Here is a 17,290-nt window from a genome sequence, read left to right as displayed (position 1 = left end):
CTTATTAGGAAACGTAGATTGCGTAACATCGTGTGACGTCAGAGCAGTCACAAGACATCGCTCGCCGAGCGCGCGAGGACACAGCAGGTCCACTCTCCTGTTACGTCGTGTGTCGGGAGTGGAGTGACACCATGGCCGCGGGGAAGCTGCACTCGCCGGTCTTTCGGAGCAGAAGAAACGTCCGGTTTCTGTGAACGTCGTTTCCCCAGTTACCACCGGAACCGAGCGTCCCGCCCGAGTGCGCGCGTGCGTTTACCCGCGAGCTCAGCCGCACATTCTCCAGCCTCGTTAGCGAGTCAACGTTGTGTGTTCGCTCACGTCGCCGCTAAGCTAGCAGCGCTGCTAGCTCGGCCGGGTGTCCGCCGGCGTGCGTTGTGGGGGATGTTGTCCGTGCTGTCGTACGGGAGACTGGTTGCCAGAGCGGTGTTCGGCGGATTTTCCCAGACAGACGGCCGCGACTACAGCCTGGTGACGGCGAGCTGCGGCTTCGGCAAGGACTTCTGCAAAGGCATCCTGAAGAAAGGGATGTGTTACGGGGACGACGCGTGCTTCATCGCCCGCCACAGATCGGCCGATGTGTTGGGTGAGCGCCTGCTTTGTTTGACGTAGAAACGTTAACCTGTGTGACACGTGACGTGAATGTGAGGTCAGAGGTTATGCTCTTCATCGAAAGGCCACTAAAGTCGGATTGCACGTGCAACCCACAACAATATAATAAAGTTGAACACCGAGGGAGACAATTGGGTGTTTTCACGAGTCTTATCCACTGTCAACATCCCATCACTTAGTTTGTGTCTGTCAGGCTGCACAACCAGCTGAGCTCCAAGGAGACCAGCTCAACACTTACTCACTTTCAATCACCCCAACATATCCAATATTACTACACGGTGGAAAATAACTCTTTATATATAATGTATATTCTTACTGTTTTTGTATTGCTGTTTATTTATTATTTCTAACAGTTTCTTGTGTGCACTTTATCACTTTTCTGCTTTCATCCTATACATTTCCCCCACTGCGGGACTAATAAAGGATTATATTATCTTTTTTCCGGAATGGGAATGTGTTCTGTATATTATTTATTCTACTTTAATCTCCACTGGGTTCATATTCTGTGGATAATTAATTATTTTGTTAGAAATAAAAAAACAAAAGTCGTTTAAAAAAAAAAAACCCACCTGTTCTTTGGGTTGATTAAAAAATGTCTCTTCATCACAAAAGACCTCTGATCCTAAATGAACAGCCTGTGACGCTGAATGTCTCTGCGCTGCATCAATCAAACAGACACACAAGTACACGTTGACTATCGGGACATCTTTTTCGCCATGCCTGGTCGTGTTCTGGACGGTCTGCTGTGAGCAGGCCCGTTTCTCTGCTGTGGTGGAGGAGACGCAGAGGGCCATCCTTGTATGGTCCTGAGAGGAGCGAGTCTAAAGTTTCCTCTCGAGGAACAGCTCTGACCTCATCAAACGCTCCCATGGGAACAAGAGCTCCTACAAAGGAGACCGTGTTTCCATAGAAAGATACACGACGGCTTGCATTTGGGATGTTTTTGTCTGGGGACCAGATTTTATGTTTCGGGAGCCAAAATACACCATCTGTGAATCTTATTTTTTAAAAGCAGCATAATGTACTATACGGAATATATATATTAGTGATGGAAGTGTGATATTAAGGGGAATATTCTGGATTTCAACCATTAAAAAAAAAAGCATGTTTGTTTTCCAGGTGTAGCAGATGGAGTCGGCGGCTGGAGGGACTACGGAGTCGACCCATCGCAGTTTTCAGGGACCCTGATGAAGACATGCGAGAGGCTGGTGAAGGAAGGACGCTTTGTCCCCAGCAACCCGGTGGGAGTCCTCACGGCCAGCTACTACGAGCTGCTGCAGAACAAAGTGCCGCTGCTGGGTGAGTGCAGTGAAGCCGCTGGAGGTGCTGGATCCTGGTGTTAATGGAGGGAGTCGTGCCCCCCCCCCCCCCCCATGTGTTGATACACACTTTACCCTACTAATGCATTATAGAGTACTTTTGTGTTTTATGTGAATGAGTGTTCCTGTTAATAATCAGTGCATTGTGCTCAGGTCATTATAGCAGGAAGTCTGGATTTAAAATTAGTTTGACATATTAATTGCAGTAGAATTATTGTGATTATCATCTCTAGTTCGATGAGTACAAGACGACTGCCCCGTTCTCCTCATATTCTTAACCCTTAGTGTCGAAGATGTTTTTAAAAGCCGGTTTAGTGTAAAGGCAAACTGCTTGCCAATGAAACGGGGCATTTTCCCCTTGTGGCTTGGATGGGAGGAGCCTGTTCAGGATGAGGTTGTTTGTCTCCGCCTGTTGAGGTTGGATGGAGATTTTTTCCCCATGAGTCAGAACAGCCAGATCCCATTAAGAGGTCCAGGGAATGTCCCCAAGTCCTGACCTGCCCCGTGCAGTTCACTGCCACAAGCCTGGTCCTCCGCCGCGCCGCTTCCCGACAACAAAGCGTGCACAGGCGTGAGGCGCCGGGGAGGAGCGTGCCGTCTCTGAGCGGCAGTACTTTTCCACCCCTTCATCACGTGTGTGTGTGTGTGTGTGTGTGTGTGTGTGTGTGTGTGTGTGTGTGTGTGTGTGTGTGTGTGTGTGTGTGTGTGTGTGTGTGTGTGTGTGTGTGTGTGTGTGTGTGTGTGTGTGTGTGTGTGTGTGTGTGTGTGTGTGTGTGTGAGTCACCGTGTGTGAGGGGTTCTGAAGGTTGAGTCTTTTGGGCATATTTCAATGTGCCGGATGAATCACCAGCAGGGTGTGGCTGTCCGCCTGCTCCGCCGGGCTCATGTTTCCCCTTCGCCATCTCCCAGTTGGTGGAAGTCTAAACACTTAAAAAAAAAAAAAAACTCTACGCTGGTTGTGTTGCATCAAGTTTGTGTATTCAAGCTAATCTCATTAATCAGTCTCCCAAAACAGGCTTCAGATGAGTAGCTTTCCATATAAGGAGAGGAAGTTAGTTGCAGAAAAGTCAGGAGGAAGAGTTGTTATCAGGGTGAGGCTGCAGCTTTGTTTTCATCCAGGTATTGTTATATATGTTCCAACAAATGTTCCAGCAACTTCAAAATATCCACGCCATACTATTTGGCTTTGTTGTGAATGGTCTGTGACGTAGTTACATTTACCTCGACCCAGGGTGAGTCAAATCTTTGCTTCACATTTGCATTTAAATTGAAGGGAAACGTGTCCGTGTCCGTCTGCAGGCAGCAGCACGGCCTGCATCGTGGTTCTGGACCGGCAGAGCCACCGGCTGCACACGGCCAACTTGGGAGACTCTGGCTTCCTGGTGGTCCGCGGAGGGGAGGTGGTCCACCGCTCCGACGAGCAGCAGCACTACTTCAACACGCCCTTCCAGCTGTCCATCGCTCCGCCGGGGGCCGAGGGGGCCGTCCTCAGTGACAGGTGGGCCGCTCGACGGGCAGCGACACACACACACACACACACACACACACACACACACCTCTGCCGTGGTGCGTTTGAACTTGATCGCTAATGGAGCGCTCTAAGGAGAGCAGAGGACCAGCGTGCTCCGTTCAGCCGCACAGATCCCGATAACAGTCCCGACGTCACCAAAGGCTCTCGGCTTGTTGGGCTCGTGTCCCGCACATGTTCTGTGAATGCAGCGTTTGTCCCGTGTTGAGCTGTAGCGCCGCGGCGTGTCCGGGGCCACGTGCCGCTGTGTGCCCGGCCGGCGGCACAGCGCACGTCAGCAGAGTGCAGGGCGAGCGCTGGATGTTTGCCGAGCTGTCCCCTCTTACCCGGGTCAAAGTCTGTGTGGGCTGATGGACTCTGAGGAGCCCACAGCCAATTCAGCACCCACAGGCTCCGCCTCCTTCTCACTCTCTCCGTCTTGAACTCAGGCGGATTAGATTAAGCCTCTTAAAAAGCATTTCTTGAAAGAATTGAGGGGAAATTAACTTGAAATGCTTTTCAATTAGTGTTTTATTTTACTTCTTATGAACAACTTTTTACGTGTTGTGCATTTTAATGTGGTTCTTGAAATGGCACTTCATAAAATGTCCTTTTTTTAAGCGTTTAGTTGAAGGATTTACTCTGATTGATTCACACCGCAACAGCAAGCTTCCAATCCTAGATCACTAACATCTCAGGCAATTGAAAAGAGGTCAAGGGTCAAAACTGAAGAGCTCTAACAACATTCCTTTGACAGCAGAATACAGGAGAAAAGGTGAATTAGATTTGTAGTTCATTGACGTGACAAAGGAGACTGTGGTGTTCTTCTGCCAGACGGGGGTGTAGTAGGGACAGAAAAGAAGCTTAAATCTGATTAATTAATGCGGCTCAAACTTGCTGATGCTATTATTACGGTTTTAGTTTTCACTGTCAGACAAAACACATTTTAAATCCTGCATCACCTAAATGACGAAGATTATTGAATTCAGTTTTTCTCCGCCTGACTCAACAGCCCCGACGCCGCAGACAGCTCCTCCTTCGATGTCCAGCTGGGCGACATCATCCTCACCGCCTCAGACGGGCTCTTCGACAACATGCCCGACTACATGATCCTTCAGGAGCTGAAGAAACTCAAGGTGAGTCACGCCGCGGCCCGAACGGGCTTGATGTGGAATCGGACGTGGACTCCGAACTTCATGTCTGCTTTGTTCCTGCTCCACAGAACTCAAACTATGAGAGCGTCCAGCAGACGGCCCGCAGCATCGCAGAGCAGGCCCACGTCCTGGCGTACGACCCCAACTACATGTCGCCTTTTGCACAGTTTGCCTGTTACAACGGACTGAATGTCAGAGGTGAGCGTCTCCTTCTACTCGGAAACAACCTGGAGTCCGAAGCTGTATTAAATGGGCGGAAGGAGGACGAGACATGGAGATTTCCTCGGGTGAAATGTTAAAAGCAATATTGTCGCGTAGCTCCATCCTGACAGGATGCTGTTCTTTTCTGTGCAGGAGGAAAGCCAGATGACATCACAGTGCTGCTGTCTATAGTGGCGGAATACACCGACTAAAGGTGGCGTGGCGTTGTGCATCGGGGGGGCATCTGCTTTGATGCCTGCTGGCCAGGATAAAGGAGTGATGTCGGATGTTTCCCCCATGCATCCCCCCACTGACAATCACCCAGTTGGGCTGGGAGGAAGGCGGTTGAGACGGGATGTGTGAGACTGTTAGTGTCAACACGCTGGGCAGCTGGAAAGGGAAAGCTGCAGTCCCTCAGTGGCGCCGAGGGAGGAGCACTCGGGCTCGACATGGGTCGCCTTGTGCAAGCAAATGTTCCTCCACGATACAGCGGACCATGGGAAAACCTCCGGCAAAGGAAAAGACCACGCTGCCGTTCCGGGATGTTTAGAGAAATATTTGCAAAACAAATGTAGTGTATGCCACATGAATTAGTTTCTTGGCAGGGTGACCATTACGATTTCACGAAGATCAGCAGCTGCATTTTCCATACCAATTCAGGTCTTTGTCACATGTCTGTTAGAAGGATTTCATTTTTGAAAATCCTCACCAGATATATATATCTATCTCTCTCTCTATATATATATATATATAGTCACTCATGCCCTCCCTTTAAATCTCACAGCTGATGTCTTGATTGTGATTACACGTGATGCGTCCTTGAATGTGTGATGAATGTTGGTTACCAGCATCTGAAATGGAAGTGAAGGCGAAAGATTTCTCCATTTCCACGGTTGCTGTCGCAGCCTCAAACGCACAAATCTTATGACGCATTCTGGAAAAGATCAACACGGTGGAAGTCGGTCAGGTGACCAAATGTATTTTTGTAATTTCTTTGTTCAGTGGGATTGTTGAATTTTTTGGACTGTTTCCTTTTCTTCTTCCCCTCCTGCTGTAGCGCTCCGACGGCACATTAGATGTCACTGCAGGTCTCATGTGATACGTGGTCATTATGTTTTTATTACATCGCCACAGATTTGCACTCTGCATCTGCAACGACTTTAATATGACATATGTTGTGTAATGTTCTAACGGTGTGCCTTGTATCAGGTGGCGTTGATGCTCGTAAACATCCATCATTCCTTGAACCCCAAACTGCCAGGTGTTGAGCGCAAATCCTAAAAAACGTGAGGTAGCCATAAGAGTCGAAACGGCTTCCCAGCATGCCTTGCTGTCTTAACACTTACATTTCTTCTCCTGAATCGGCTCCTCTGCACTCAGTAATTTAGAAATAGTGATGAAGCCATTGCACGCTTAGAAAATCCTCCACGTCAGACCAGCTGCACGATCTAACGGTCCAGATGAGTTCAGTTACCGCACTGAGGACGATCTACGCTGCCGTATTATTACAACGCAACTCTCCCCGTCAGACGGGACGTCCCGACACTTTCCCCCGTCATCTCTCTTCTTCTTTCAAACTCTTTGTTACAACCAAGAGTGTCTGTATATATTTGTGGGTGTACTGACGATCTAAAAGCTCTGTAAAGAAAATGTCATGTCTGTACAATATTTAAATAAAGAGTATAGTATTTATTATCCGGTCGTTGGCCTTGACATGTGCACAAACTTGCAGTTGGTTTTAGAACGAGACTATCGGCCACATTTGAGTTTTAAACTATACGCTGCAGATAGTTTAAAACTCACACACACACATTCCTCAGATGTTCGTCAACAGCACACGGACCAATTTTTTCTGCCCATCAAGCTTTTCAGGACAAACATATTTCATACACCGAAATTGCCAAAATAAATACATTTATGAATCATTTGAATAAATACTTATAAAAACATTCTCCTGGGTTTCCAACTGGACATTTTGGGAAAACCGAACACTGTCCTACCTGAACAATTATCACAAACACTTGAGGTGAGAAATGGAGTTGTGTGTAACAGCTGTTCTCAGCGTGTTGGGCTTCTCGTGTAGTCTTCCTCCTCTTCGTCACTGTGAAATGCAAGAACAGGCAGTCTGGGAGCACGACCGTCATTGTCCTCAGACGACAAGGCCCTGAACAGGAGGGAGCAGATCTGAAAGAAAATAGAGAGAGCAACATGTTAGTGTACAAGTGAGTTCTTCATGAGTCTTATGGTTGTTCTTGGCTATGACCAAGCAGAGAATGTAGGTTTCTGTATGATACCACTTATTAGCATTCAGTATCAGCCTTGACTAGTTTGGTGTATGATCCCTGTAAACAGGCTATTGCAATGCAATAAAAAGGGACTTTTTTTCGTCCCGATGTGCGCGCACACGCCGGCATCCGAGCTCTGCGGCGCGCGAGACGGAGATCGGAGTCGTGTTAACGCGACACGTAGAGACAGAATGACATGCTGCTGGTTAGAGACGACCAACAACAGACGGATTGGAAGCTCATTCTGCGCATGCGTTAAATGCGTAAAAAAAACAAAACTAGTTAAACCTGTAATTTAATTAACTGAGTTAACGCGTTATTTTTTACAGCACTAATTATTACACTGGGTCTACAAATAATTAATCTAATTTTCTATTGTAACAAACTCTCAAATCCTAAGACGCTCACAAATCATTCAGAGTCCAAGTCAAGTCACTGTGTGCGACTTGAGTCCAGGTTCCCATGCTTGATGTAGTCTTTTTAATACAACCTTTCAGTGCGTCTAGAGGCAATAACATTTAATTTCTGAATGTGTGTGCTAAAGCAAAACATTTTTTAATATAAATGCTCTGAATGCAATAAAACAAAACAAAACAAGTGCTGTATCAGATCTCTGGAAACTGGTCAAAAAAGATGATATTAACCTCTTGAGGGGGCCACAAAACAGCCGCCATCCAGGAAGAACAAAGGTTTGGGTTTTGTCTGATTCCAACAAAAAGGTTTGATTCATCAGAGCAACAGACCTGTGCATCCCTCATATCCAGTGTCACCTTGCTAGTCCCATTTCATTACGCCTCCTGTGCTGAGGCAATATGGCACTCTGGGCATACTTCCAATAGACGTCAAAGTAAAACACTTGAAGCCCTTTGGGACCTTACAATGACACCCATCCTGCCAGCCTCAGAGAACAAGCAGTCCAGCACCAGTAAAACAAATGAAATGAACCACCAACAGGACGCTCTGGTTACCGTGGAGGAAGCAGGCGTCGTGGTGGCGCTGTCACAGGCCTCGTCGGCTCCACCCGGCCGGTTGGAGTCGCCGATCTGAGGCAGAAGCAGCATCCGAGCCGGTGGGTTGATTATAGGGCTCCCCTGGCTGGATTCTACCAGCTCCATCGCAGCAGGAACATCCTGAGGCTTTCTGCTGTCTGCCTCACACGAACCCACAGGTAGAACAGCAGCATCGGCACACCTGAGGAAAACACACACAACACACTGATCTCGGTGGCACGCCTCTTTTCTCTCCTTTTCATTCCGACGCAAGAAATAGTCGTGACGCTGTTGTAATTGTGGTGCGCGGCGCCATGTCTGATAGCAGCAACGGAACAATTGTGTCCCTGTGCAGACCAGACAGGGAAGTCACAGCACGTCTCAGTGAAACTGGACTCGTGTGAATTACCAGGTGGAGGTGGTGCTTAACGACATATTCAGTAACCAAGATATTAAAATATTCTTTAAAAACAAGTTAAATTGAGGCGTATGAACCTACCATCATACCTGCAAACTCAGGGGTGAAAAGGGTGACAACGGGGTGGGGGTCCTCTGCTCTGACTAAGTCATTGCCCACAAACCCTTCAAATAAGAATATAATAGATGTGTATATATATATATATATATATATATATGGCCGCCACACCTTGAAATATTCAGTAATATGTATTTTGCATGGGCCCAGGTGTGAATAGGAGCGAGGCCCATTCAGAGAAATCTCTACGGCCGACTTGAGCGACAATCACACAGGTTAACAAGTCCCACGTTACACTATTCTACAAATCAAGTAACTTCCTGCATTTTGTGCACTTGAACACTTTTTAAATTTCTTTAATTTCTAAATTATTTTGGGAATTAATTCCTTTTGTTCCTCTTTTATCCAATAACCAATAATATATAATAAACCTTCCCACCCACCCTGTCTGTGATATCTCATCAGAGGCCCCCACCCCGGGAAGTGGCTGAATGGAGAAGGGGTGGGGGGGTTTCTGTGAGATTCACACACTGAATTCCTGCTGCAAATCACTTCTATATGTAGACTCTGGTTCGGTGCTGTGACGTCACAGCACAGAACAAAAGGAAATGTCATGTGACAACGTTTCCATGGTGACGGACAAGGCCACGGAGATCAAGGCACTGACAAGAAGTGACTTCCACCCGGAAACCTGTTTAAACTTTATATGCATGTACATGTTGTGTATGTATATATGTACTTATATGTGTGCATACTACTGTTTATATCTGTCACGGGACACAACATGTAACTATCCAATCTTTCATGGAACAATGTAATTATCAGGCCAGCAGACATTGTACAATGGTGCTAAAACGCTAGCGCGCGATTAGCATCCGCTAGCTAAACGGCACTAGCCTTAATTAACTGTCTTCACTTTAACTTCTACACAGTTAATAACTGTCAAAATATAAAAGCGAGCGAACATAACATTAATATACACTACCGTTCAATAGTTTGAGATCACTTAGAAATGTCCTTATTTTTCAAAGAAAAGCATTGTTTTTTTCAATAAAGATAACATTAAATTAATCAGAAATACACTCTCTACATTGTTAATGTGGTAAATGACTATTCTAGGTGGAAACGTCTGGTTTCTAATGAAATATCTCCATAGGTGTATAGAGGCCCATTTCCAGCAACGATCACTCCAGTGTTCTAATGGTACATTGTGTTTGCTAATCGCCTTAGAAGACTAATGGATGATTAGAAAACCCTTGAAAACCCTTGTGCAATTATGTTAGCACAGCTGAAAACTGTTTTGCTGATGAGAGAAGCTATAAAACTGGCCTTCCTTTGAGCTAGTTGATTATCTGGAGCATCACATTTGTGGGTTCGATAAGACTCTCAAAATGGCCAGAAAAAAAGAACTTTCATGTGAAACTCGCCAGTCTATTCTTGTTCTTAGAAATGAAGGCTATTCCATGCGAGAAATTGAAAAGAAACTGAAAATTTCCTACAGCGGTGTGTCCTACTCCCTTCAGAGAACAGCACAAACGGGCTCTAACCAGAGCAGAAAGAGAAGTGGGAGGCCCCGGTGCACAACTCAGCAAGAAGACAAGTACATTAGAGTCTCTAGTTTGAGAAATAGACGCCTCACAGGTCCTCAACTGGCAGCTTCTTTAAATGGTACCCGCAAAACGCCAGTGTCAACGTCGACAGTGAAGAGGCGACTCCGGGATGCTGGCCTTCTAGGCAGAGTGGCAAAGAAAAGCCATATCTGAGACTGGCCAATAAAAAGAAAAGATTGGTATGGGCAAAAGAACACAGGCATTGGACAGAGGAAGATTGGAAAAAGGTGTTATGGACAGATGAATCCAAGTTTGAGGTGTTTGGATCACACAGAAGAACATTTGTGAAACGCAGAACAGGTGAAAAGATGCTGGAAGAGTGCCTGACACCATCTGTCAAGCATGGTGGAGGTCATGTGATGGTCTGGGGCTGCTTTGGTGCTGGTAAAGTGGGAGATTTGTACCAGGTAAAAGGGATTTTAAATAAGGAAGGCTATCACTCCATTTTGCAACGCCATACCCTGTGGAAAGCGCTTGATTGGAGCCAATTTCCTCCTCCAACAGGACAATGACCCAAAGCACACCTCCACATTGTGCAAGAACTATTGAGGGAAGAAGCAGGCAGCTGGTATGCTGTCTGTAATGGAGTGGCCAGCACAGTCACCAGATCTCAACCCCATTGAGCTGTTGTGGGAGCAGCTTGACCGTATGGTCCGCAAGAAGTGCCCATCAAGCCAATCCAACTTGTGGAGGTGCTTCAGGAAGCGTGGGGTGAAATTTCAACAGATTACCTCAACAAATTAACAGCTAGAATGCCAAAGGTCTGCAATGCTGTAATTGCTGCAAAAGGAGCATTCTTTGACGAAAGCAAAGTTTGAAGAAAAAAATTAATACTTCAAATACAAATCATTATTTCTAACCTCGTCAATGTCTTGACTATATTTTCTATACATTTTGCAACTCATTTGATAAATAAAAGTGTGAGTTTTCATGGAAAACACGAAATTGTCTGGGTGATCCCAAACTTTTGAACGGTAGTGTATATGTGGTGCTTATGTACGTTTCTCACCTGTAAACACCAAGAGACTCGCATCAACAGCTGCGTCACTGTCTGTGTTACGCTGGTCTAACTTGTTCGTTTAAGACAAGAATTACGGCACCAGTCATGGCAAAACCAGCTACTGCCCCCTACTGGCGAACACAAGTATAACAATATTACAAATTCATTCAAATTAGGAAAAATGGAAAAGTAGCACATCTTCAAATGTAAGAAGCTGGAACCATAAAATGTTTTTTTAATTATTTAAAGTGAAATTATTATCAACCTTTTTTTTCTTCTCTTAAGCAACTAATTGATTAATCTAATAATATTTTTAGCTGAACTTTGGTAGTTTTACAACAAAATGTATAAAGTAAAAATATTATTAATGATATAATGATAGTAATAAAAAATATGCGTTGTCATTATATATCATATGGTTAAAGTCATTCATAAACCAACTTCCCTTTCTTTGGCCTGAACAACAAGGACTCGTGAGCTCTGCTGAGCCATGACTCTGTTCCTGAGTCTGTTCTGCCTCTACCTGGATGTCACTAACATTATAACTTCTATACGATACCTGCCATAAATATCATGATACCAGAATTCGATACAATACCATAAAAACAATATGATACCATAAATACGATACTGGTATATTTATCTATAATAGTAATAAATAAAACATCTGTATGGTTCACTTTTTACCAACTTTTTCAACACTTAACAAATGGCAGTATTATTAGTATTAATACAGCCAGATATTAATGAAACTACATGGTTCCATCATAGCATTGATTATACACTATGAGGCCTTTAGTCTGTATCTGACCAGATGATACAGAGTTCATCAGGATGAGCAGCTGTAGAGTTACATAACTTTACTGACTGTCTGCCTTGGAGACAAAGAACTGAAACATTTCACTTCTGGAATCATCTTTTTCTTCTTTTTTTTTAAAAAGCTGAAGACTTTGAGTCTCAAAAGCTCCGCCACTTGATGCCACACGCTGTGAGCGCTGCGCAGCGCATTGCGTGCAGACAGCTTGACACGGAGCATGCGTGCGTGCGCTCTGATCGCTCTTTTCATGAAGTATTGATACAAAAAATATGCTAAATCACATTGTGTTTAACATACGGGTACTTTGTTAGTATCGATCCACCGTGCAGCGTGACAGCAGCAGATGTAGCGGGGTGACATTCAAACTAACCTAAACCCCCTAAAAGCTGAAGACATCTGAACGCTGATTGGCCGAGACGCGACGCTTCCCATCAAAGATGTTTTATTGCGAAGATCACCACATCACATTTTCTCCGTGTCCCACTCCAATCTCATAAACGCCGGCCGGCCAGTTGAACCCCCCCCCCCTACCCCAAAACAAAAACTCTTCGGATCTACACGATTCACTTGGATGACCTATTTTTATTTCAAAACGGTGAATTTCACCGAAAGGTGACAAGTTTGCAGGTATGTACCATTATTATCAACGTAAGGAGTATAAGTGTTGGAGAACATTGTGTGTATTTACCTTGAGAAAGACAGTGTGTCTATCTGCTGAAACTGAAAGTGTCTCTAAGCCCTGTAAATAAACTGTGTGCATGTAACCACGGTAAGTGTCATCAACCTCAGAGAAGCAACCAGAAGTATAAAGAGGAGCACTGCAGGTCGACGAGAGCGAGCTGGGTTAATAAAAGTCTCCAGACAACCTCAGGCTATTTAGTTCTACTTCAAAAGGCCTGAGGCAGCAGGAATGAAAGTTTCCTTATGAGCCTGCCACACATACAATTTTTAATAATGTAGCCCGAGTGATTCATGGCAAAACAAAAGATAGAGGATGAGGAGTGCAGGTTGTCGTGCCTGAGCACTGCAGAGCTGCTTGCTCATTAGGTTAGCGGTGTCTCTGCAGACTGCCAACAGTGCACACTCGCGAACCAAGCAACAAGTGACCCAGATGTTGGACAGTCAGACAGGATGCACTCAGTCCAACAGAGAGGGTCAGCAGAGCACTGGCAGAACATCCACGCAGGCTGGCGTAGTGGAGATGAGAGGATCACCGACTGTCCCACTGACAGGCTGCTAACAGAACCCCACATGTTCTGCACTTGCCCTATTTATCTGTGTTGCAGACACAAGGCTGTCTGCTGTAATGCGATACGCCCTCTCAGGAAGCTAAACTCAGCCAATGAGGGCAACGTGCCTTGACTAGGTGCCAGGAGAGAAGCTCCTGTAGCGCCCTGTGGGAAGATCAAATCATATTCTCGAACACACAGTCGCAGTTGTTCTGAGAAACCGGGCCGACAACAACTTCAGTTGTGACGCTCCCGAGTCAAAATAAAATGACATCTCTGCTGATTCAAATGATTGCAGACAGGGTTGGCAGCAAAGTGTTTGTTACCTGGGTGGAGTAGGGGCCAGCGTCTCCGTAGGCTGAGAGGGGCCCCTGCTTTCAGAGTCGACCAGAGTAGCCAGCACCACAGTTGCCTCCAGGACCATGTCCTCCACCGAGAAGCACACAGGCCTGCAAACAACATCAGCGACATAAATCCAACCACTTAATCACCAGTATATTAACTGTTTAACAAGAAAACTCCAGCATAACTAGTCACTCGGTAAAATGGCTCAAAAGCCACTTGTGAAATAGTTCACAGCATTTTGAGAGTATCTGGTGTTACGATGGAGCGTCTGTGTTGCATCACCACATGGACTGACGTTGGTCCTTGCAACTTGAGATGCAAATGCAACTGGAACTGATCACGATAGACAGACTTACTTTCCTGCAGCACCAAAGTGGACAGACACTGGAAGGCAATGTGACTCTGCGAAGGACAGTAAACCCTAAAAAAAGAAAAAAGGAATATGAGATACTCGTCATGACTGGGACATTTTAATAGCTAAACATTTTGAGAATAGCATTACAGCATATGTACAATGATCAGGGTAAAGAAAACTATAAATGCTTGAGTAAATTGAGGCCGACTAAAACTTGCCTGACCGGCCTTTAATCCATCCAAACCCGATTTTACAAAATCAACAGGAACAAGGACACGAGGCTGGCTAATGAGGAGCCTCACAGCCTCACAGCCTCCACGTGTTAAAGCAGCTCAAGTCTCCTTAACTGAACTAACACAAGGACTGTTTATCCAAAGGCCAACCGAGTCCATATACTTTGTTTTTCAAGCCAGTACAGAAGAAAGCAATTTAAATTGGGGCGTGTTCTTTCAGACACTGTAACAAATCACTTTGAATTACTTCCCACGCTATTCAGGAAATTACATTAAAGTTCTCCACGATCCAATGTTTCACTGTTACTCAAAATATAAACCGTTTAAGAGCGACATAAGTTGAGCCCGCCCTTAAAATACAAACACCTTGGATTAAAAGTTACACATTTCCCAATAACCCAAGAAATGTGTAGCCTATCATTTCTACAATTCATAACTTCAATTATTTTCTCTATGCTGTATAATATGCGTCACTTAGGTCACACTATTTTTGCTATAAAGATGAGATACAACATTCAGGGGAAAGTTCACATGGTAACAATGCAGATAGCCAGATAGAGTGGCTTTTTAGGACACTAAATTATCCAAAATACAGGACCAGAAACATGACCTCTGAGACATGAAATACTCCTAGAGCCATTTATACACACACACACAAAGATACAAAGAATATTATCATGCAACAGGACAAAAGAAGCCTCCAAAAATACATTTGTTACCCTCAACTCCTTCAGACAGAAGGTTATATCTGACTCCTCTCCGATCTGAAAGTAGTCAAACTCGTCTGGGTGTAAGGACATCTCAGTGGACATATTCTTCATGTGATCTGTGACAGATGTACAGCCAAGTCAAATAGTATTTGCATACCGTTGTTGAAGAGTTTGCAGCAGTTAAGAGAGACTTTTGCACACTGGTCACTGGAGGCATCAGTCACACACATTGTGGGCCTGGGCCAAATCACAGTGTAATGTTCGCTCACCGTTTCCCCCCTCATAGTAATTTCTCAGGCTGACTCTCAGAGGAGTTATGGACAGAGTGATTTCCTCCTGGGACACTGGGAAATGCATCACCATATCACTAAGGAGCCTGCAGAGGTAGAGCAAAACAAATGCCAACTTACACAGAATCAACCTGAGCATTGAGCAGAGAGCCTTATGTCAACATTGTGCTACTAATGGATATGTGGGCATTTATGATTATGTCCTTATCAATCTGGTTGACTAAACTGAATTGCACTTAACTGTGTGTGTTGGGCCAGAACCAGCTAAGAGTAAAAAAGCAATGTTACATGTTTCCAATTAAAATAGACTGGACTGCTGGATCCAGATTGCAGCTGCTGTATACCTAATTCATTTTACAGTAAGTCCACTTGTCATGAAACAAAAATGAATATATATTCATCACGATAAGAGAAGATTTTGCTTGCATTCAAATTATAAAGCACTCCTGAAGTTGTATTTGTTGGATGCCATAGATGTCATTGACGTTGATAACAGAATACTGAGCTGCTAACCTGGCAGGAGCTTTCAGCACATTGGAAGAGAGGTGTGAGGCAAACACTGCCTGCAGAGCTTCACTCTCCTGGAAACATAGGTTGTGGGTCTTAGTGATGCCTAACACAAAAGCAGAAGAAAATATATTTGGAGCACACTGCCACCAAGTGCTGGTAATATGCAATGCAGAGTCTGCAGCAAAACGTTGATTGAGGTAATTATTAACACGGTAAAAGAAAACTGACCAAATAAAGAACATGTGTTTTATAGTGGTCTATTAAAATAGGTAATGCTGTTACAATTAAATATGATGGGTCTCTGCAAATCCTGAATCTTTCCTTTCCCTGCAGCTAGCTTATAGTACAAAATGCAATGTTTACTACCATGCTTGCAGAAAAACTGGATCATCACTTGGTCATTGGGAGCGGTGATTGATATCTGACATCGCTCCACATTACGCTCAATGGAAGTCAAACACCGGAAAAGAGGTAGCACTGACTTAAAAACAAAAAAGACATGTTTTAGACAAGATGGTCACTTCAATTTTAACATTTTACAACAACAGAGTTTTAAAGGGAGACATTATTATGCCATCTTAGACTTCCCCTAATATATTATATATCCTGAAAATGTGTCCTGTGCACTGAGCTGTGTGAGCTCTCCACAATCAACATGACTGATTTACCTTCATGAGCAGTTTGCAATTAATTGTCTCATGGCCCAGCTCTGATACTGATCCCAGGCTGTAGTGCTGGAAGAACAGCGGTGAGAAGAGGAAGCAGGCGTACGCAGAATGAGCAGAATTCACTGATCTCAGAGCCAGCTTAAAAACACACACACACACAGAGAGAGAGAGAGAGAGAGAGAGAGAGAGAGAGAGGACGATGATGATATTAGGTGAATATGGTCACATTGCCTGTGGGGAGAAAGGAACCACAATTCTTGGAGACCAATATAGAGGCCTCCTGTAAAATTACATTAATTTAATTTCAAAATAAGGCGAGGGGGGAGAGCACTAGAGTGTACGTATTCCTTTCTACTCTGTTGGTAGGTCAATAATATGAGATTGATATTACTATAAGGTCAACTAGACATAGTTTCCCTTCCGGTGTTATTTGGTGCTCACCCCTTTCACTGTGGGATCCAACCACAGCTCATCTCCAATCCGGGACAGGGCATGAACAGCCTTTCCAAATGCTGCAACACAACAAAGCATCAACAGAGTTTAGGATTACCAATATAAAGTTACATATTACGAACGGTCAGCTGCCTCAGTCCCGGAAAAAGTGGCTAAATTAGCTAACGCTAAATTATAAGATAGCTAAATTAAGCTAACGCTACATTAACAACGCTAGCTTAGTCTTTCGTCATAACAAACTGTTTCACAGACCTCGCGTGACTTTCTTCAATTTACAACATTGTTTTAATTATTTAACACACACTAAATAAATCACTAGCCTTGTTCACTAGTTACTAACTTACAGTTACCTTTAACACCACTTCCTTCGATGACGCAGTTCATTTTCGCTGATGTCACGTTCACCGTTAGTTCAAAAGATCGTCACGAGACTCTGCGCGCGCAGTCAATGCGAACATGACGTATGCTAATTAGAGAAGCTAAAATACAGCGAGCACCAGTTCAGGGCTAAATTGGCTTCAAGATGTCCAT

General features: G+C 44.6%; 2 protein-coding genes across 2 annotated transcripts; one reads left to right on the top strand and one right to left on the bottom strand.

Annotated features, from left to right (window-relative positions):
- The first annotated feature begins 68 nt into the window (after window positions 1-68).
- On the top strand, window positions 69-6,485 carry pptc7a (protein phosphatase targeting COQ7 a). Its single transcript, XM_056419646.1, has 6 exons — window positions 69-583; window positions 1,729-1,908; window positions 3,228-3,426; window positions 4,448-4,571; window positions 4,658-4,787; window positions 4,944-6,485. Exons 1-6 carry the CDS (start codon window positions 382-384, stop codon window positions 5,000-5,002), a joined length of 894 nt encoding a protein of 297 aa, XP_056275621.1. The 5' UTR covers window positions 69-381; the 3' UTR covers window positions 5,003-6,485.
- Window positions 6,459-16,963, bottom strand: rad9b (RAD9 checkpoint clamp component B). Its single transcript, XM_056419645.1, has 10 exons — window positions 16,748-16,963; window positions 16,307-16,444; window positions 16,005-16,119; window positions 15,642-15,741; window positions 15,108-15,214; window positions 14,848-14,954; window positions 13,897-13,961; window positions 13,522-13,644; window positions 8,044-8,266; window positions 6,459-6,974 (listed from the first exon to the last, which is right to left on the bottom strand). The coding sequence occupies exons 1-10, from the start codon at window positions 16,835-16,837 to the stop codon at window positions 6,849-6,851; spliced, it is 1,194 nt and encodes a 397-aa protein (XP_056275620.1). The 5' UTR covers window positions 16,838-16,963; the 3' UTR covers window positions 6,459-6,848.
- Between the last annotated feature and the right edge of the window lie 327 nt (window positions 16,964-17,290).

The sequence above is a fragment of the Pseudoliparis swirei genome, chromosome 7, assembly GCF_029220125.1.
Source record: "Pseudoliparis swirei isolate HS2019 ecotype Mariana Trench chromosome 7, NWPU_hadal_v1, whole genome shotgun sequence".
Lineage (NCBI taxonomy): Eukaryota > Metazoa > Chordata > Actinopteri > Perciformes > Liparidae > Pseudoliparis > Pseudoliparis swirei.
Note: the sequence above shows the minus strand (reverse complement) of the source record. Positions and strands in the feature narration are given on the sequence as shown.

Coding starts and splice junctions, on each gene's coding strand:
- pptc7a (XM_056419646.1), top strand. CDS start 382: ATGTTGTCCGTGCTGTCGTACGGGAGACTGGTTGCCAGAGCGGTGTTC. Junction 3,427..4,447: donor GGGGCCGTCCTCAGTGACAG/GTGGGCCGCTCG, acceptor CTGACTCAACAG/CCCCGACGCCGCAGACAGCT. Junction 4,788..4,943: donor CAACGGACTGAATGTCAGAG/GTGAGCGTCTCC, acceptor TTTTCTGTGCAG/GAGGAAAGCCAGATGACATC.
- rad9b (XM_056419645.1), bottom strand. CDS start 16,837: ATGCTTTGTTGTGTTGCAGCATTTGGAAAGGCTGTTCATGCCCTGTCC. Junction 16,445..16,747: donor TGGATCCCACAGTGAAAGGG/GTGAGCACCAAA, acceptor TGTGTTTTTAAG/CTGGCTCTGAGATCAGTGAA. Junction 15,742..16,004: donor CCAGTTTTTCTGCAAGCATG/GTAGTAAACATT, acceptor CTTTTGTGTTAG/GCATCACTAAGACCCACAAC.